The sequence below is a fragment of the Columba livia genome, chromosome 16 (assembly GCF_036013475.1).
Source record: "Columba livia isolate bColLiv1 breed racing homer chromosome 16, bColLiv1.pat.W.v2, whole genome shotgun sequence".
Classification (NCBI taxonomy): Eukaryota; Metazoa; Chordata; class Aves; order Columbiformes; family Columbidae; genus Columba; species Columba livia.
Genome location: NC_088617.1, coordinates 14,199,710 through 14,219,690, shown reverse-complemented (window position 1 = coordinate 14,219,690; position 19,981 = coordinate 14,199,710). Strand labels below are relative to the sequence as shown.

Sequence of the window (19,981 nt, the reverse complement as noted above, 5' to 3'; positions counted from 1 at the left end):
ATAAAAATAGAAGAATGATAACAAAAGAAGCTGCACAGAACTGAGAGCCAGCGAGTGAAGAGAATCGCAACTAAACAATCCGACATCTGCTGTCAGTCCGGAGCTACCGAACAGAACACTTCAGGGCTGCACTCTTACGCACGGTATTTATACCCAAGTCAGGAAGGTGGAAAGCTCTCCCTGGCCAAACAACACCCAAACATCGCTCACAGTAACAAAGCTCTGAGAACATTACTGACAGTGTCATCTGCACAGAAAACAAGCTCCAGAATACCTACCTGACCAAGAAATAGGGAAAGAGCAGAAGAGTTCAGTACACAGCCACAAATATTAAGTCAAATGCATACACTACCAACCAACACATTTCCATTCCGTGGGAAAGCCAAATGTTTCACCTACAACCATGTTCTCACTGCCAAAAACAGATAGGAAGAGAATCCCATGAGGTTACTCTTCCTGCAGAAGCATTTAACAGTTTCATTTCCTCTTGTTCCAGGAAGAGTCATTTGCCCGTACACAAACTCTAGCTCAGCTTTCCCAGAACCATGAAAGAACACGCAGCCACAGGACAGAAGGGAGCATCAGCAAACCTACGAGAGGGCAAAGACGAGCACGTGTATTTGGCAGCGCTGCCTCCCGGCCCAAGGCACCATTTCTGAAAAACCTCTTCCAGCAACAGAATTTAGCATCTCTATTTTCTTTTTAAAGACCTGCACAATACCTAAATAAACTGACATAAAACAAATTCGTGTCTCTAGACTCAAACTACACGTTTCCTAATATACCAGTCCAGTTTCAAAACTGCTTCCTTCCAACCGATTATCTTTGTCAAAAATAGAAACTAGTCTTTTGCTTGTACTAGAGTCTGTATTCAATAGGAATTACAGTTCCTCGATTCAGGGTCTAATCCATATATCTGGATAATCACCCTAAAACACCTGTTCTCATGGTGGTCCGCTGTCCAGCCAGAGGCTTTAAGAGCTCCGTAATAAGTAGTAGTTTCAATTTTGCAGAGCAGAGACGCGCACAGCTGAAGAGCAACAGCATCTGCTGCAGGAACCACCGCAGAACACCGAAGAACAACAAAACACAGAAACTGTAAGAGTTATTCACAGTCAGTGCACAACTGGTGTGCCCAGGTAACTGGAGAGTTTTTTTTCCCAAGTTCTTCAGTGCACTAAAATAGTCTGAGTGAAACAAGCTGCTAATTTCACACAGTATAGGCAACAAGTTGTGTAAGGCCGGCCCAAGCAGTTCCTAACTGACCAGCGCCAACGTTCTTTAGAGGGCAGACCTTCAAGAGCAACTGGCGCACCACTACTCTTCATTTTTGGATCAATCTTCCTGCCCACTCACAACAAATTCACAGCATAGACATTCAAGGAAAACATTCAATGCTACAAAAGGAACAGTACTTAGAACAAAAGAGAAGTTTCCTTCTGTTTTCTTTAAACCTACAAAGCCTCAAACCTCTCAGAAATCTACATTTAGAACATGGCAACAATCCATCAATAAAGAACTGGCTTTAATGTCTGTGATATTACAGAAAAGAAAAACTGACTGTGACATTTACATGTAACTGCTTGTAAACTTGGCAACTTTTAAGTCACACTTGCATCTAACCATTGCAGTTCTTCCATGTAGGTCACAAGGTAATCACTGAATAATTTATTATAGTCATACCTTCTCCTGTGAATGGGACAACAAAAATAAGTATGTTTACAAGAAATCATGTTGTGAGTGTAACATTTTACCACTTTTTTTTAAACAAGTAGTAATTTAACACTTAAGGAACTGCTAAACATGCCATATTAGCCAGTTATATAAACCCAAGTACCTTCTTTCTATAGCTTGAAGAAATGGGGACACCAGTGTGACTGACTGCATTGATCCGAGGAGGTTAAGCAGGGGGTCAGGTCCTGACACTCAAAGCATCAAGGCCAAAACAGCTGCGGATTGGAGCTGTGTCCATCAGCCGAGTCCTCCTGTCGCTACCTTGACATGTCTGTGCAAGGGCAGTTTGTACCTCCCACAACAGAGAGGGGACCTCAGAGGTCCGACCCTCGTTCTTAAGGCTGTTCACTAATATAACATGTGCAAAGTAAGCAATTTTATCAAATCCAGCCATGTAGTCGTTAACATAAGGGCATCCCTCATGATTTAGCATAAGGTGGTTTAAAGCTGCTTCTGACATGACAGAAAGTTCTTACATTTGCAAGTGACACTCGATAATGAATTTTTCTTGACACACACTTTAAAAGATCAACCGTAATGACTTGGGACAGCAGCTGTATTGGTTAGAATACATACGGAAAGTCTCAATATGCTACAACTTCTTGTTCTTTCCAAGAGCTGACTCTGGAGGAGGAGGGGATATTTACTGACTAATTTATGCTACAGGACATGGAGCATCAACCGCCTGGCAAGACGAAGAGCCCTGTCCTCAGCCCGCATCCTCCGCTGCAGCATTCCATCCAGGTCAGCGTTCCCAACACCAATGGCTTTTTGTACTGGTTTGCATTGTTTTTTTCTTAAGACAAGCATTTAAACATCTTTAGACCATAAAGAAAATCAAGAATCAGAAAATGAAAGATTTCCAAACCAAACCTGCGCTTTGAGCAAGTCCCAAGGACCAGGCACGCAAGCACGCTCCGCAGCACACGCCATGGCGAACGCAAACACTAATCACCCTGGATCCCTTACCAAGGGGATCGAGACAGGAAAGCAAAAGACAGAACTGTGTATCTAATCCCAGACACCTGTAGTTTAATTACATTTCACAACAAGTCAAGCATTGTTGTGATTCATTTGAACTTGGATAAAAAGCAGTTATCACCAGTTTCCACAAGTCAACACACACTAATATCTTAAATCAATTCTGTGAACAATGAAGCCAAGTTTTCCTTTTCAGTAATTTTATTCTAATGTGAAACATGAAGAAACAAGCACCCAAATAACTCCGATATAGTATGAAACTTTAATAAAAGTTGTTTAAAAAAAACAAAGAGCAAAATGTTAAAAATAAACGGAAAGGCTTGACTCCTAATCACACATCTTTCTGACATCAGCAAGAGAACTTTCAGACTTTCAAAGAAAAATAAACGAAAAAAAAAAAAGAAACAAAGATCTGGTGTTGAAACATTACTCCCAAAGACTGTTGAAACGCATAACATGAAGCTTCAGAGACAGACAGTTTTATTAACAGGAGGCTTAATTTTAAACAGTATATACAAATCACATGACTTTTCCAAAGTTGGGACCACCTAGTAATCCGTCAAAACAAAATTATGCTAATGAATTACAGAAGCATCTGTGTAACGTGACCGCCTCTTTATTGACGTACACCTTTGCACACTCCTCGCACAGTCCTGGCCTGGGAAATCCTCTGGGGATGCAGCGCCGCACAGGTTTGCAAATCTCTCCTACACACCACGGGAATAAAACTGTTGCCACTTGCACCTCGCAATTTTGCCTGACCATACACTTCAGTGTTCCATGATATGCAACACCAAAAGGCACTGGTTTTCTTTGTCCAAAAAACCAAAACAGTTTCAAGTTTGCTATGTTTAAGTACAATGATTTGCAGGGAATAGTAGCGTTTTTCAAGCAATGCCCAAGCTTTAGAGTTTATCATAAGCCAAGCAAGGATGAACAACAACAACAACAGAAATCTACTTTTCACGTGTGTAAATGCTTCCTTTCCAATTCTCTGGTTTTCCATGGGAGGTTTTACTGCACAGCAAAGAAAATGGCAACTCTTTACAGACTTTGAATACAACAGCACAACTTTATTGCAAAAATATATAGTAAACTCAGTATTTTCAAGTTTTGGAGAAAAATAAACGTTATCTCTGAATTCACCCATAGCAATAATTCTTGACAGAGTTGCTGAAGATAAAAATTTCTTTCATATATAAACTAATTTAAAACTTTAGCTGGACTCCAATCTTCTACTAATAATCACCACTTTGGTTCTCTTAGCAGAGACTACAGGAGGAGTTCGAGAGACACATGAGAAATACAATGCCAATATCCAACTAGTGTCAAAGATCCTATCCCAACGGATTCACATAATCCTAACAAATCAAGCTACTTAAACAATAATGAATATTTTCAAGTTGTTGCTTCTACTGCAAATGTTTTATAAGTGACCTATAAAACTCAGACGATAATGTTTGAGGTTAGCTATATTTGTGGCAAAAGTCTTATTCTGCACAGTTATAATTCCAATATATAAATAACTAAAGGTTATTCCACAAAGAAGCAGCTTGAATTTTACAGAACGATTCTGCTCATACTTATAGGAATTAGTTTCGTAGACACATCAGCAACGGGCATAATTCAACTGTTCATACAGTGAGAATCTTGGAAAAAATAAAGATACATACACAAAACAATTCATCTGTGTACACTGAGAATTCGTTCAGTTGCAGAGTAAAATCAGGACTTTAAACAAAGCTTTGACCTGTAAACAAAGCAAATTCAGCCAGCTTTTAACCAAATCTAGAAATAGCTATCTATTTTACAATGGCTTGCAAGAGCACCCACCGAAGAGCTTCACTGACTTCATCTAGTTCCCTTATCCAAAACTACGTAAAACCAATCTAGATTCCTCGAGAAGCACTGCGTCCAGTACAGTTTACCAGACTTCTATGACGAGTACGAATCTGTCTGGTTTCTCCACATATCTGGACGGGAAAACCCACTGCACATCTGGCCTTGCAGTGTTCCGTATGTAATGGCTAACGCAGTGCTCTGTCTTCCCAAAACCAATCTGTTTTACAATTTAAACAATCCACAGGTTCTATCCTGGAAATACTACAAAAACCAATCCGGATGCATTTATCACAGCACTATGAATATCTATTCTACAACTACTTCATATTAACAGTTACCCTAAAACAAGTTTTACTTTTCTGGAGCCTATAGGCCTGTCATTTAGATCAACAACAGCGGCCATAGCTTCATCACGAGACTCGAATGCAACCATTGCTTCTCCAGTGGGCATGCCTTTTTCATTGTATTTTAAGCACACCGAACCAGGGATCACTTGGTAACCATAAAAGAAATCCAAAATTTCATCTACTGAAACAGTAAAGGGCATATTTTGCACTTTAATGACTGTTGGTCCTGGCTTCCCAGACCCTGTTCCAAAACCTGGGGGTCCGCTAATATGTATATTTCCCGGTCCAGGTCCAAAGCCTGGAGGTCCAGTTAAATGGCCGAGACCACTAGCAATTCCTGGAGGACCAGCACCAAAGGCGGGGGGTCCACTTAAATTGCCAGGACCATTACCAAAAGTCTGAGGACCCCCTGCAAAACCTGCCGGTCCACTCAAATTCCCAGGCCCACCTGCGAACGCAGGGACCTCGAGAGCTGCGGCAGGTAAACCGCTCGCTGCAACCGCGGGTATTCCTGGCCTAGCGTCAGGAAAGCCACCTATTCCAGGCGGCGGGAGAGGGGGACCAAACGTGCCAGACCCGCTGAAGTTACCAGGGAAGTTAAATGGTGGCCCGTTGTTTGCATCTTTAGAGTTTCCCCCCAGGAAGGCATGCTCATCCCCAGCAGCACCCTGCGCTCCTGGCACAGCCACATTTCCCTGTATTGGTATTTTCAGTATTTTTTTCCCTTGAGACGGTGGGTTTCTCTCAATATCTCTCATTTCTTCTACAGTTATCAAACGCAAAACAACATCTCTTCCATTCAGTTTTTTACGGTGCAAACGTTCTGCCTTACGAGCATCATCTTCAGCTTTAAACTGAACCAGTGCTTGCCCTAAACCTTGCCCGTTATTATCAACAAGAATTTGCACGGAGTTTTCTTCTACTGCCAGTCCCTCTAGAAACTGAAGGATTTCCATTTTTGTTATATTGTATGGAATATTAGATATATGTGCACACAATTTTGGCAAGCCTGGTTCTCCCTCAGCATTCATGAGAATTTCTCTCTGGTCATAGCTGAAGTTCTGCAACCTTTTACGAATCATATCGATCTTTTCTAACATTGCCTTTTTAGTAATTGGATGAACTTGAATAAAGCGATTCCCTATGTACTGCTTATGATGACACAAAGCTGCTTTATAATCAGCTTCATTCCTGAACTCCACAAAACCCTCTCCGATTGCCTTCCCATTAGGTCCATAAGCTATATAAATGCTGTCTTCAACGATATCCAGCTTCTTAAAAAAATCTATCACATGTTTGTTCTCCGATTCAAAGGGAAGACCTTTCAAATAAACACAGAAACCCTGCTCATGGGGAGATCGCGATCGTGACCTTTTCTGTCCGCTCGGAGATTTGGACCTAGAATGAGGCTGGGGAGGAGGAGGGTGCGACTGCCCAGAGGGACCCATGGTTTGCTTGAAAGTTATGTGGCCTCCAGCAGCCACCCACTGTCTCTCTGTCGCAGGACTAACTTCAACATAGCGCTGAATCATCAGCATTCTGTTTCGCTTCAGTGCTTCAAACGTATCTTGAGGAGAAAAAAACTTAACTAGTCCATTTCCATTATTTCGACCTACATGATCCTTTAGCATATGGACTGCATCCACACGGAGCCCAAGGAAAAAGTCTTTCACATCAGATTCAGTTGCAGAAAAGGGCATTCCATGAATGCTGACATACAAATCGTCTGGATTGATTGGAATTGGCTTCACACTACTTTGAGAACTCATCGGGATAGGATTTACAGGATTCATGGGACCAATAAACAATGGATTCAAGCCGCTGTTCATATTCACTGCTGCTCCAGACCCATTCATTCCAGAGGGCAAAGGTGCTAGGGGCGGAGGATTCATAGGAGGCATTCCTGACATGGGAGGCATGGGCGTCATGGGCGGCACGGGGGGCACCGGGGGGATCGGAGGAACCGGAGGCAGCGTGGGTACAGGAGGTGGAACAGGTATCGGGGGGATAGAAGGCATTGGCGGCAGAGATGGCATGGCTGGGATAGGAGGGATGGGTGGAGGAGGTACGGTGTTCATTGGGGACGCTGTGCTAGGTACAGTTTGGCTAAATGTCGGGCTACCAAAGGAACCCCCAAGATTTGGGGGTGCAGTCCCCATACTGGCAGTAGAAAATGTAGATATGTTTTTATTGCTTTCATGCGCAGTAGTAGAAGCAGTTACTACACTAGGAGAAGGATTATTAAAGTTAGGTACAGTAGTAGGTAAGTTAACCCTTCCACTCATTCCAGAACTAGGGGGTGGTCCCGACCTGCTAGCGTTTGCTGGTGGCATATCTAGATTGGCCGTCTCAAAACGCCTACGACTCAGTTCTATCATGTTCTGCATTTCAGTTTTACTGCTCAGCAACAGTGTTACTTTCGACCCTTTAATTGTACCACCTGTGCGCATCATACCAAGCCTCGCATCTTCATCAGTGGCAAAAACGATGAAAGCCTCACCCAGTTCACCCCCTACAATATGCACGCCCCCATCAGGGATGGTCAATCCAGAGAAGAAGTGGCGAATGTCCATGGTCCCCGCCACAATCGGGAGACCTTGCAAGCGGATGACCACAGCCATGCTGCGCTGAAACAACACACACCTGCAGATGAGAAAAGGCAACGGCTATGTCAGACTACTGTTCATGGCACCATGCAATTACCCACAGAAACCATCTACTATATTCGTTCACATTCACCTAACAACATCTTGCAAAGATTAAGCATGTTTATATTCCAAGTTCCTTATTCATGTTTGTTTGCTTCATACAGATTGAAGTATTAAACATTTACCAACACAATTAGTATACATTTTGCACTGGAAATTCCAAAATAACTGTTAAACCAAGACTCACAAGTCTCACACACACACAAAAAAAAAAAAGAACAGCAAAAAATGAGATTATATCAGTAGTTGAATATTTAATGGAACATAAGTAAAATGAGTACTTTAGCCAAACAAAATTAATTTACCATACACTGATATGGTATCCACTGTACCTGCCAACGTGACTGCAAAAAATTCTGCACACCTATGTTCCCATATACAGTTCTCTCACATTTGGGGAGGGACTTTATCTCCTGCCATGTGAAGACAACTAGGAAGGCAACAGTCGTTGCTTACAAACAAAAACCCATTATGGACAACTAGCAAAAGTGAGACTCACACAACATCCTGACTGGGACCATTAGTTATACAGATATAATACTTTTCTCCTAGCAAAGGCAAGAGATCTAGGTGATCACAAAGCTCACTAGCTTTTATAAACTAATCCCAAACATTTTGTGACTATACAGACCTCACCTAAACTAGATGAACATCCATGCATATCCTAGCAAGATATTTGGCTTTTACAACATTCAAGAACAAGGCACAAGGTTTTTAACAGTTGCAGATGTTCTGTCTATTACACCTTCCATCTCAGGCACAAGCAAATGACTTTTACCTCTGCAGCTGAGGTTAGTGGAAGCTTAAGATCAATCTTGAACAAGTAGATTTTAACAATTATGTTGTATATGTTCTACAGAAATGCCTGAGGTCTTATCAGAAGCTCAAGATAAACAGGCATTCTCATTTATTCTTGAAAAACCTTCAATAAAGACTGAAAGCATCCTATCAACACAAGCACAATTCACCAGTTCAGAAGCCACAACAGTCAGCAGTGGCGCCTTGTTCCACCTGAGCCACCTCTGAAACTTCTTGCCTTCCTCAGTCCCCATTCCCTTGTCCATACAAACACCTCTTGGCTCCCAGTAGCCACATACCAATGGTGTTAACTGAGCATCTGACATCGGGGATGAACCAGGTGATACAATGCAACACCAGGACACCAGCAGACTTCTGTTTGCATGCCAAGGCTAAGATCAACTACCACCAGTAACTATCTCCCAGCATCTCACATTCAGCTGGATGTTGTGTCCCAGCACACAGGCAAATCCTTACATCAGCTGCATTTGCCTGTCCAGGTCTTCCAATCACTTTAAACACCATGAATACATCCTTAACTACCAGGTAAAGCCACTATCAAACAATTAAACAATACCAGGTAAGACTGAATTCAGTACTTAGTGAAAACACGAGTAATAATTCTTTCACATGGAGAAAAAAAAAGTTATCATTTTGTTTTCATCGTGGAACTTCACTTTAGTCAAATGGATACTTAAATACTCTGTTTTGCTGCCCAATAATCAGCACTAACCCCTTCCACACAGTGATGAACTCAAGCAACGTCCTGGGGCATTACAGGAAGCTGGTCCCATCCAGCTGCCACCAGATGTGCAAAGAACCTTCCCCTCTCAACCACACACCAGACAAGCCCTCGGGCACAGTCAGCTCTGCTGTGCCACCAACAAACAGCCCATTCCTTGCCACAGCCTCTTGAAAGACAGACAGGAATTTGCAAGATGAACATAAGAAGGTCTTTAAACAAATAAAACATCTAGCCTTACACAGCCCTAAGAAAACCCTACTCCAGCAAGGGGGGGCAGCAACAGGGGAATACGTACTTGTGTTTCTCTCTTATAGTGAATAAAGTTCATTGCCTGATCATTTTCCAACAGCAAAATAACTGGCCCATATGAAAACAAAACAAAAACCAACAGGTCAAAGTAAGACCACGTGTACACATCTAAGAAAGCAGGTAAGGCTTTCTGCCCTGTTTTTAAAAAGCCCTGTTTTCCAGTGATTCTGTAGTTTGACTTTCAATCAGGCTCACGCTGAAAGTCAAGTTAAAATGAAAATTCTGCCTGCTTTCAGGAAGCCATACTAAATGGAATCGTAAAACTGAAGCTCACATTATGCTCCAGGATTGCTTTTGAGTTAGATGGTCCTGCAGCAAGCAAGCAGTATAAAACAATCCCTGGTTTTGTACCCATGCTTTGAAAATTAACACTGTTAGCAAATCTTGCTAGGAGGTTTACATTTTCTTGATTACTTATTATACAAATAAATCAGTGTCCAAAATTTTTATGCATCAGGAGTCAGGCATTTAAAGTTTCTTGTGTTAAATGGGAGATGACTTATTTCTTTCCTTTCTAATGCAAAAGGGGTGACAATCTGATATGGCGGTTAGTTGAACAAATGCAACTTCAGAAGGTTTTTCTGCTCTGCTCAGCTCTGCCGGTTTAGAACATCATACATTCTTCATCAGAACTGACACCTGCCAGATAAGTGTATTCACTAACGACTCCCTGAATCCAGCCCAGAAGACCAATTAACAGATAAGGTCACAAAAGAATTCTTAAAAAGTTCAAGCATTTGAACATTTCCATAGTTTCTGGGATAATGCAAGTTTCAAACGAGTGCTAAATTCTAAACTGCGTTATAAATGCTAAGAGATTATCTTGAGGTTTTGTTACTATTCTGTTTGGGCCCACTTAATTGCTATACACCAAAAAACCCAACCAGTTGCTAGAAAAACTAGCTGCAATGACTTCAGCACAGTTAATTCCATGCATGACATTAAGTGAACGCTTGCTATTAAGCAAGATCTAACAGTCACATGGTATGAAGAAAAATAACTGTAAGGACTTGACTCCACCAAATATTTTTGGGAAAAAATATTTAGTGAAAACATAATAGCTTCAAATTTGCCAGGATTTCAGTGCTTTACCGAAGTATTAACTCAGCTTCTATGATTTCAAGAAAAATCACAAGGCTCAAAAGGGCCAAATTTCACATTTCTAAGCACTCACAAGTCCAGTTTTCCCAAAACGCACTTAGGAGACAATAACCCACGCACTCATATTTTCCAACTAATGAAAAAGCAAAGTCTGCTCAAATATTTCAGTGTTGGCTTGTGATCAACACACGTGCAGAGGCAACGTTAACATCAGAGCCGGAACAGGCTGCACAGCCGGTGTTTTGCTGGGCTGTTAGAAGTGTTCTCAGCCCACCTGCTCTGCCCCTTGTACAAAAAGATACTTTCAGGCAAAAGTGGGGTTTGTTGTAATTTTTTTTATATTTGATATCTTTTTGGAGAGACCAGAAGCACAAAATCCTACAGCTGTTCTATGGACAAGCCATCCTCATCAGCAAGTTGGGATCAAAAATGGAGCAAAGGGCTGCTGACAATCCATCCCATCCAACTCACTTGATGAACCACAACAGCACATTTATGTGTCTTGACAGCAACGTATTTTAAAACATGGATGTTACACTGGAAAAAGGTCTCCAAAGTGACAATATTACTTATTCCATTTATGTGCTAGACAGTAAAATAATTAGAATTTAGGTCATATGCATAAATTTATAAAAAACACCAGACCAGCCTGCTAAGATGTAGGCATTTTTCAAATTAAGAGAAGTTTAGAAGACTTAAATAGTCTCCGGGGAGTATTAAAGTACAATATCCACGTGGTACACACACAACATACGTGGCAATTCTTAGACAAAGACTAAGAACTGGAATAACACTACTATTGTACGAGAAATATTAAGTATCCAGGACGAGATTGTCTAGCAAAAGCTAAAATGCAGACTACAGTTTTGCCCTTTTTTTAAGGCTAAAATCAATCTGTTATAGTAACCTCTGAGCTGATTTGAGTCTATCTCATCCCTTTAAATGCTGCAAAACCAAATTAGAGCCAATTATAGTACACTTCTAAAACTCCAGCCGTTAGAAATCCGCAGGCCTGTGGCCTGCAGCAAAGGAGCCACATTCTCCCACAGTAACTGGGAGGGTGTTCCAGACTAACCACGTGCTGATGAAACAAAACATGAGTTTAGCAGAAAGTTCTGTTTACAAGAACAACATTGCCAGAACCACCATCACCAGTGGGAGTCAGTGTAAAGAGACTAGCTATAGGTTATTTGATACCAATTCACAGATGCCAAAAGCTTCAAATATTTCTTAAGATATACGCAATATGCATATAAAGAAGTCTTCAATTCAAAGGCTCTTACCTGCAAAGACAGATGTTTTTTTCTTAACAAGTAGCAGAAGCCAAGCCAATCCTGTGGGCAACCAATTAAAACCAACTTTTAGACTGCAATAAAGAATAAATGGAGGCAAAAATCAATGCAGGCAACACAACAACAGTAACAGTCCACAAAGAACTGTATAAATAGAAAGTTCAAACCTGCGACCACCACAAGGCACTGTGACATCCACCGGTCACAAGAGCGGGAGCGCATTTCCTAACACCTTATCCCTGTATGACCTGTCGGTAATTGCACTGCACAGTTTTTATATGGTTTCGAGACATGAATATCTACGAAGAACATAAAAAGAACCAGAAAACATTCAAAGAATCTTTCCAATTTTCCCATCACCAATACATGAACAAGTCACTTTCAGAGGCAAAGAGCAGGAATACTTGAAAACCCTTAACAAACCCTTTCACCATCAAAAATCATATTCCTTCCTCCAACTGCACATCAGCCGACTTGAACAAAGAAACATGAGCCGAACCTCAGAAAACCTCCCAACAGCTGCACGTGAATAATTCTTCAGGAGTCGCACAAACTGGTGACATTTGGGAGGCAGCTCTAGGCAGCCACCTCTGCAGAGCAAACAGTAACAACAGGAACAACTCCTCACCAAGATACTGCTGTTCAGTAGTTATCTGTCTTTTCATTATCCAAATCCTGATCAAATGTCCATTTTTTTCATCCCTGTATAAAAACTGTCTCCCTGGGATTACAACTCAAACAAAAGGGCCAAACGTTTTAAGCGGAACACATATTTTGCACTTAAAGGAGGGACGGAAAACGCTTGCTCTTCCATTGCTTAGTAGACCATCTCATACCAAAATGGTGATTCCTTGGACAACTATCCAGGAAAGAATTACACTAAGAACAAGTAACTGCCTCCTCCTCACACAACCCAAACAAGCCATTTTCTCTTATAAGCATCATTACCAAAGAGAACTTAGAGAAAAATAAACTGCCAAGCCATCCACAAACTCCCTAGCAGAGGGAATTAAAACGCACGCATTTATTCACAATCTTCCAGGACGTTAACAGAAGACTTACAAGTGAGAATGATACAACTGCACTCTTCAGACTTATATTAACATGGCAAATGCATTTAGGAAAAGACGACTTTTTTTCTTATTAGACCTTGAAGAAAAACAAGCATTCCTATATTAGAAGAATTCAACTACATACTTGCACATCTAGCAGTGTCAAACAGTGGTTTATAATGCAGGAAAGAAAGTAATCACCTGAAAACCAGTTTCATGCAAAACCACACCTGCTTCCAGCAGCAGATACATCTTTCATGCACAAGGAACCTTCTGTTTGGAAGAAAAACCCAAATCATTTGATGTATTTCCAGTACAGCAACCACAGCGTTGCATGTGTTCCTCTTCACAACACCCAGAACAAGCTGAAGATTCGCAGTGGACTAAGACAACATGCTATAACATAAAACATCAACCAAACCAAGCAGCATTCTTCAGAAAAGGTGCAAAGCTCCACTCTATGTTTAACCTTTCCACCAAACATCATCTATTTTTGTTCGCAAGTCTCAAATCTCTCAACTTCAAAGAAAACCATTCATCGCTCCGGTAGGTAAATACATCCTTTCCCATCAACCCGATAGACAGGAGTATATGAACAGGCAAACACAGACTGGGGCACAGGTGCTCCCAGGACGCTGACACCACATCTCTGGGACTTCCCGGGGGACCCTGCACAGCAGCCTGGCAGCTACACAGAGAGAACCACCATCCACTGCAAAAACAGCCCAGGAAACAACCTGAGAGCAGCCAGTCCACCGGAGAAACAACCTGCCAACCTGTCTGCCTAACCCCAGCAGATCGAGGTGGGTAAGAAAATCATTAAGAAGATAAGCTTAAGAGTGAGTAAAATCAGAGCCAGAGTTTTTTCAAAAGACAGCTCACAGACTCCTGGGACCCAACACTACGGTGGTTTTGGTGGCTTTGTTTTTTTCTTTACAGAGCTGATTTTTATTAGTGGAGAAGAGCATTACGTTACTGCACGACAACTTCGCTGGTGTTTACAGGGTAACCCCGAAGCGGTGGCAGCGCCACAGGCACCAGGGACCGTCCCTTCTTCCCTACAAAGCGCAGCACGTTTGCTTCGCTCCGGCCCCCGGGGCCCCGGGAGGAGCCGCCGCCGCCCCGCCGAGCTCCCGGGACGGGCCCCGCCGGGACCGGCCCCGCGCCGCGTCCTCCCGCGCCCAAGGGCCGAGGAGCCGCCGCCGGGACCGCAACTCCCGCCGCGCCCGGGCTGCGCGACCCCCGCACCAACGCGGCGCCGCCCGCGCCCGCCGCCGCCGGCACAGCCCCCGCGGGCCGGCCCCGCCTCGGGCTCCGGCCCCGCCGCAGGGTCACTCGGCCGCCGCCGGGCCCTCGGCGCCTGCGCTCGGCCCGCACAGACTCACCTGCCCGCGCAGCTCCGCGGGCCGCCGGGCGCGGGGGAGGCGCGGCGGGAGCGAGGGAGGGAGGGAGGGAAGGAGGCAGCGGGCGAGGGCCGGCCCGAGCCCCCCGGCCTCAGCGGGCCAGGCCGCGGCGAAGCGGCAGCGGCCCCGCTCGGCGCCCCGGGGCCTCAGCGCGGGAGGCGCCGCCCGGCCCGGCCCTTTGTGCGCGGGGACGCGCGGCAGCCGCGCCGCGCCCGGCCTCCCTCCCCCGGCCTCCCCGCCTCGCCTCGCCTCCCCACGGGCCCGCAGCGCGGAGCAGGGCAGGCGGCCCGGCCCGCCCGGGCGCCGCCGCGCTCTTACCGAGGGATCTGTACGGGAAAAAGGGTTAGAACGGAGCCGACGCGCCCCGGGCCCCGCTCCGCGCCGAGCCCAGCGCCACCGACCGCGCAGCGACACAAAATGGCCGCCACGCTGCGGCGCCGCCACCCACCGCCAGGAGAGGGCGGGGCCCGACCGGCGCTTCCTGCCGCCCGCCCCGCCCGGGTACACGGCGCATGCGCAGGGCGGCGGGGCTCGCGCATCACCTCAGGTGGCGCGCGGGGCGGCGGGAGTTCTTGTGGAAAGGTGTCGCTCGCTGTCCCCACAGCAGCTGAGGGACACCCCCGCCGGCAGGCTCGGAAAGGACACTGCCGGACCCGCAGTGTAAGACTCGAACAGCTGCCTCTGGTACAGCAGTAACACAGGGATAGTGTAACACATCTTCTGGAAATCACTGATGGTGTCACTGAGGGGTTTTGCTGAGGAATGGGGACTCGAAAGGAAGCATCGAACTTCGAGCAAACCGGAGAACCCTGAGGAGAGTGGATGTTTCCCGACTTCGGAAGGCTGAGGGGTGACCCCATTAATGGTTATAAATACATAAGGGTCAGTGTCAGGAGGATGGAGCCAGGCTCTTTTCAGTGACAACCACTGACAGGACAGTGGGTACAAACTGGAACACAGGGGGTTCCACTTAAATATGAGAAGAAACTTGTTTGGGGTGAGGGTGGCAGAGCCTGGCCCAGGCTGCCCAGGGGGGTTGTGGAGTCTCCTTCTGTGCAGACATTCCAACCCGCCTGGACACCTTCCTGTGTAACCTCATCTGGGTGTTCCTGCTCCATGGGGGGATTGCACTGGATGAGCTTTCCAGGTCCCTTCAACCCCTGGCATTCTCCCGTGGGATTCTTAGTCAGGGCCAGGTTGCAGAATTAAAGCCAGATTACCCTGGGTCAGTTCCCTTTCGAGTGGAGCTGCCCCATGCTGTATTTGTCACTTGCTTGGCTAAATACACCTGCTATACAAACCACCGCACAGCGGCTGAGCTGAGGGACAGCCCAGAGCTCCCAGGAGCTGCTGTCACTGCGCCTCAGCCCCACGGGGACCGCAGCAGCACCCGTTTCAGTGACAAAACCCTGCAGTCTGCTGCAAGAGATGAATGAAAATAAATCATCACCTCACGTGGCAAACACTTTTCCAGCAAATTTGGGAGGTCAACAATGCAGTTAACGTAGTTATTTTTCACCACTTAACAGAAAACAGGGGCAAAACATGTGATAGCTGTGTTGTCCTGAGGCAAAGGGATCAGCCCTGTGGCTGATCAGCCCCGTGACCTGTCCCCCTGTCTGTCCCCTCTTTCTACCCACAGTTTTTCCTCCTTTACCACCCTCATCCCTCACAATAAAGACCCCACATGTGTTTATCTTCTCCCTGTTATCCCTGGTTTTACAGATTTTGTACTCTATTCGGAAGTTACAGATAACAGCTGCCCTGAAAATTTATCACTTCTGTCAAGCTAACACCTCCTTTTTGTCTTGCTAGGTGTGTCATCTGCTTACACATCACTCCTCGATCGCTGTGGGCAGTACTCGGTAATTCACCTTCTGACAGGTGACAGTGTGGGTGACGCCAGGCAGGGTGGCTGCCAGCACACCCTTGGCACAGCGGGCAGGTGGTGGGGTCACCAGGGCTGGGGGAACAAATGGCAGCACTGGAGCAGACCAGGTGTGTGCACATACGCAGGCACGTTGTAAGAAGAGCCAGAGGCCACGAATGCATTGCAAAGAGCAAGTTTATTGTAGTTCCCTCTGTACCGGGGGATCTCCGAAGTCGCACCTGAGCTCCCATGCAGAGGTGACACCAGCGGGGACGCAGGCGCTGGTCAGTTCAGCCCTGGTAGGAGATCGCTGGGCCTGCTGAGCTCGCCTGTATTTCAAGGCTTCAGGCAGGCGCAGCCTCTCGCTCTTTCTCACAACAAAGCAGGGATCTCAGACACAGTGATAAGTTGTCTGGCATTTACCACAGGCCTGTGTTGTCTAACACAGAGGTTCTGCTCATCAAGCACACGAGGTCAGCAAAACAATTAGTGTGGTGTATGTGCTTTTTCTACAGACACCAGCAAGTCACTTGGGCGTATTTACATTTAACCAACCTCCGCGCCAAATCTTCCGCTATACTCCCATACACCAGGTCAGAATAAAATTAAGACTTTTCAGCTTTGTGCAATGTGATGAGTCACCACACCGAGCCACACACAGAGCTTTTTGTTGCTAAAATAACATTTGCTGAAGAGACTTGTGACATTTACTGTGTGGACCAGCAAAAAAGGAGCAAACTACACCATCCTCAGCAGGGCTGTGGACTGTGTCTGTACTGACTGCACAGAGGTGCCCTGGAGAGCAAGTCCTGATGCTCCGGGCAGATGCTGCAGACCAGCCTGTGGCCTCACACCTCAGGTGTCCTGGTCTGTGCCGCAGCTCATCTGGAGCAAAGTCTGGAACAGCCACCTGTGACACAGATCACCTCCACAGGTCTCCAAGTGCCTTCTCAGCAATACCCAAATTTTCATGGGAATATTTAGTTCACTCAAGATTAAGAGAAGCAGAACTGTTTGTAAATGAGAGGGAGCAAAATCCAGGACTAGCATTAGGAGCACGCCTAGTGACCAAGGGTACCAAGGAGGAGGTGGCAGCATGATGCACAGGTACCAATAGCAGGGGAAAAGTGTCTCTGGAAAGCAAAGCACTGGAAGGCAGGAGGTTAAAGGACAGAGATCATCGGTAACAATGTCCAGTATTCTCCCCTGTAACATCATGCATGTGGTGGAAGGCAGGCCGAGAAAAATGCTGTTAGAAAAGAATGAGATTTGTCTTTATTAGATAATAGGAAACTACTGAAACAGAGCTAATTTATCTGTCTCCTCCTGTCTGGAAACATCACCCCAAATCCTCGCTTCTCCAGCCCCCCAGACACCATTCCACGAACGCAGCCTGAGCCTGGGGCTGCATCTGTACAAGGGTGTGCTTGGTGTGACTGAACCCACTTTAGTGAATGATTCATACTACTTTGTATTTTCCTTTCTGATTACTATGTGTCAACTGCAAGTCTTAGTTGTTTCCAGATCATTTCCACCTGTACTTAAAATCTGCCTTCACTTGATGTGCCTGTTGATCATGTATAACTGCTAAATTCAACACCTTATTTGTTTCACTACACCTACTCAGCACAAAACCACTTTGATTGCTCATTAGTATAAGTTTTTCTTCTTATAAGAGCATCTTCTACCAGCCCTTTTTTATTAATTTGTTTCAGACAGACATGAGGAACATCAGCTGTCAGAATGCTCGGTTCTCCCAAGCACTCAGCTTGTCCATTTTAAAAAACGGCATTTACTTTCTTCCAGTGCAGGACCTTATTCACCACCCTGAAATTTCATCTAAACTCTCTGTAATGGAGAAGAGATTTATTTGACCAACATTTTGGGACTCAGCTTTGGGAAACTATCATTTCAAAGCCTGGGACATCCATGCTGTTAGCACAAACAGTTTCACTGAAAACACCTGGACTGTGATCAAAGTCACACCGGACAGAGAACAGCAAGCTGATCCATCAGGCAGATACAAGACTGAAGATAAGAGGCGGTACTTTGTTGGGAGTGATAGTGTTTATGTTAACTTGTCATTAAACACACACACACGCAAAAAGTAAGTTTATGGCTCGCTGTATAACATAAATCTATTAACTGACCCTCTTCCTCTCAGTCTCCTCGAGTCCAGAACAGGTAACTGTCTAATTCTGTATTATCCTTCCTGAAGAAATACTCAGTAATTTTTGTAGTTAGGTAATAATGCTCTATCAGCATTTAGAAAGACTAGAATCCATCACAGATAATTTTTTGCCCCCCCCCCCAACCTTGTGTATTACCTAACCACCTTCATCAATGATTTGGACGAGGGACTAGAGTGCACTATCAGCAAGTTTTCTGCTGACACCAAGCTGGGAGGAGTGGTGACACTGGAAGCTGTGCTGCCATCAGAGACCTGGACAGGCTGGAGAGCTGGGCGGGGAGAAATTTAATGAAATAGAACAAGGGCAAGTGTAGAGTCTTGAATCTGGGCAGGAACAGCCCCAGGTTCCAGTGTAAGTTGGGGAATGATCCATTAGAGAGCAGTGTAGGGGAAAGGGACCTGGGGGTCCTGGGGACAGCAGGATGACCATGAGCCAGCACTGGGCCCTTGTGGCCAGGAAGGCCAATGGGACCTGGGGTGGGTTAGAAGGGGGTGGTCAGTAGGTCAGAGAGGTTCTCCTGCCCCTCTGCTCTGCCCTGGGGAGACCACACCTGGAATATTGTGTCCAGTTGTGGCCCCTCAGTTCCAGCAGGACAGGGAACTGCTGGAGAGAGTCCAGCGCAGCCACCAAGATGCTGAAGGGAGTGGAGCATCTCCCGTGTGAGGAAAGGCTGAGGGAGCTGGGGCTCTGGAGCTGGACAAGAGGAGACTGAGGGGGGACTCATTCATGGGGATCAATATGGAAAGGGGGAGTGTCAGGAGGATGGAGCCAGGCTCTTCTGGTGACAACCAATGATAGGACAAGGGGTAATGACTCCAAACTGGAACACAAGAGGTTCCACTTAAATTTGAGAAGAAACTTCTCAGTAAGGGTAACAGAACACTGGCCCAGGCTGCCCAGGGGGGTTGTGGAGTCTCCTTCTCTGCAGACATTCCAACCCGCCTGGACACCTTCCTGTGTAACCTCATCTGGGTGTTCCAGCTCCATGGGGGGATTGCACTGGATGAGCTTTCCAGGGCCCTTCCAATCCCTGACATTCTGGGATTCTGTATGATCTTTCACTACTGAAAGTTTATTTTATTCCCGTTTGTCACACTGGTTCAATTTTTATGACACTTGCAAAATGGTGACACTAAATCCTCACCATCCTGGTAGCCTCACCTTATATTATTAATTCCTTGCAAATGGCTCCATCACCAAAAAAAACCCACAAACCCCCACAGCTCCCTCACTTCTGAGCAGTTCCATTTGTAAATATTTTCCTCCCAAAGACATTTATTTCCCCCCACAAAAAGCCTTAACTGCATTCGGTGGTGTATGACTAGACGTTCATCCTTGGAATTACTTCTTTCTGTCATGGGGAATCTCCACTATACATTTTTCCTCATCTTGTCCTACAAACATTTCCAAACAAACGTTTAACAGTGTTTTTCTCACACTTTCATATGTAGAACTTATACTTTAAATCTTAGAATAAAAATGCTCCACATCTTCAAAATCTGGGGCTCCCTTCTCTAAAAATAATTACAATTTAAGCTATTAGATGGTTTTTTTTAATAATTAGCTGAGATCGGGCACTGAGATTGAGAAGAATGACTCATCAAAAC

At 45.2% G+C, this 19,981-nt stretch overlaps 2 protein-coding genes across 5 annotated transcripts in view; both read right to left on the bottom strand.

Moving 5' to 3' along the window:
- Positions 1–14,765, bottom strand: part of CPNE1 (copine 1) — a 42,112-nt gene extending 27,347 nt beyond the window's left edge. The window contains exons 1-2 of one of the 4 annotated variants that reach the window (XM_065032662.1): positions 14,631–14,743; positions 11,849–11,899 (exon numbers count right to left, since the gene is read on the bottom strand). The gene's annotated coding sequence lies outside the window, so the exon portion shown is untranslated. Of the gene's footprint in view, positions 1–7,404; positions 7,547–11,848; positions 11,932–14,630 lie in introns of those variants that run through there. The other 3 variants (XM_065032661.1, XM_065032660.1, XM_065032659.1) reach the window with 3 other exon arrangements.
- On the bottom strand, positions 2,959–7,525 carry RBM12 (RNA binding motif protein 12). Its single transcript, XM_005514628.4, has one exon. The coding sequence runs from the start codon at positions 7,523–7,525 to the stop codon at positions 4,892–4,894; it is 2,634 nt and encodes an 877-aa protein (XP_005514685.2). The 3' UTR covers positions 2,959–4,891.
- Positions 14,766–19,981: the final 5,216 nt, after the last annotated feature.

What these genes read in the sequence shown, in the direction of transcription:
- RBM12 (XM_005514628.4), bottom strand. Translation starts at nt 7,525, where the DNA reads ATGGCTGTGGTCATCCGCTTGCAAGGTCTCCCGATTGTGGCGGGGACC.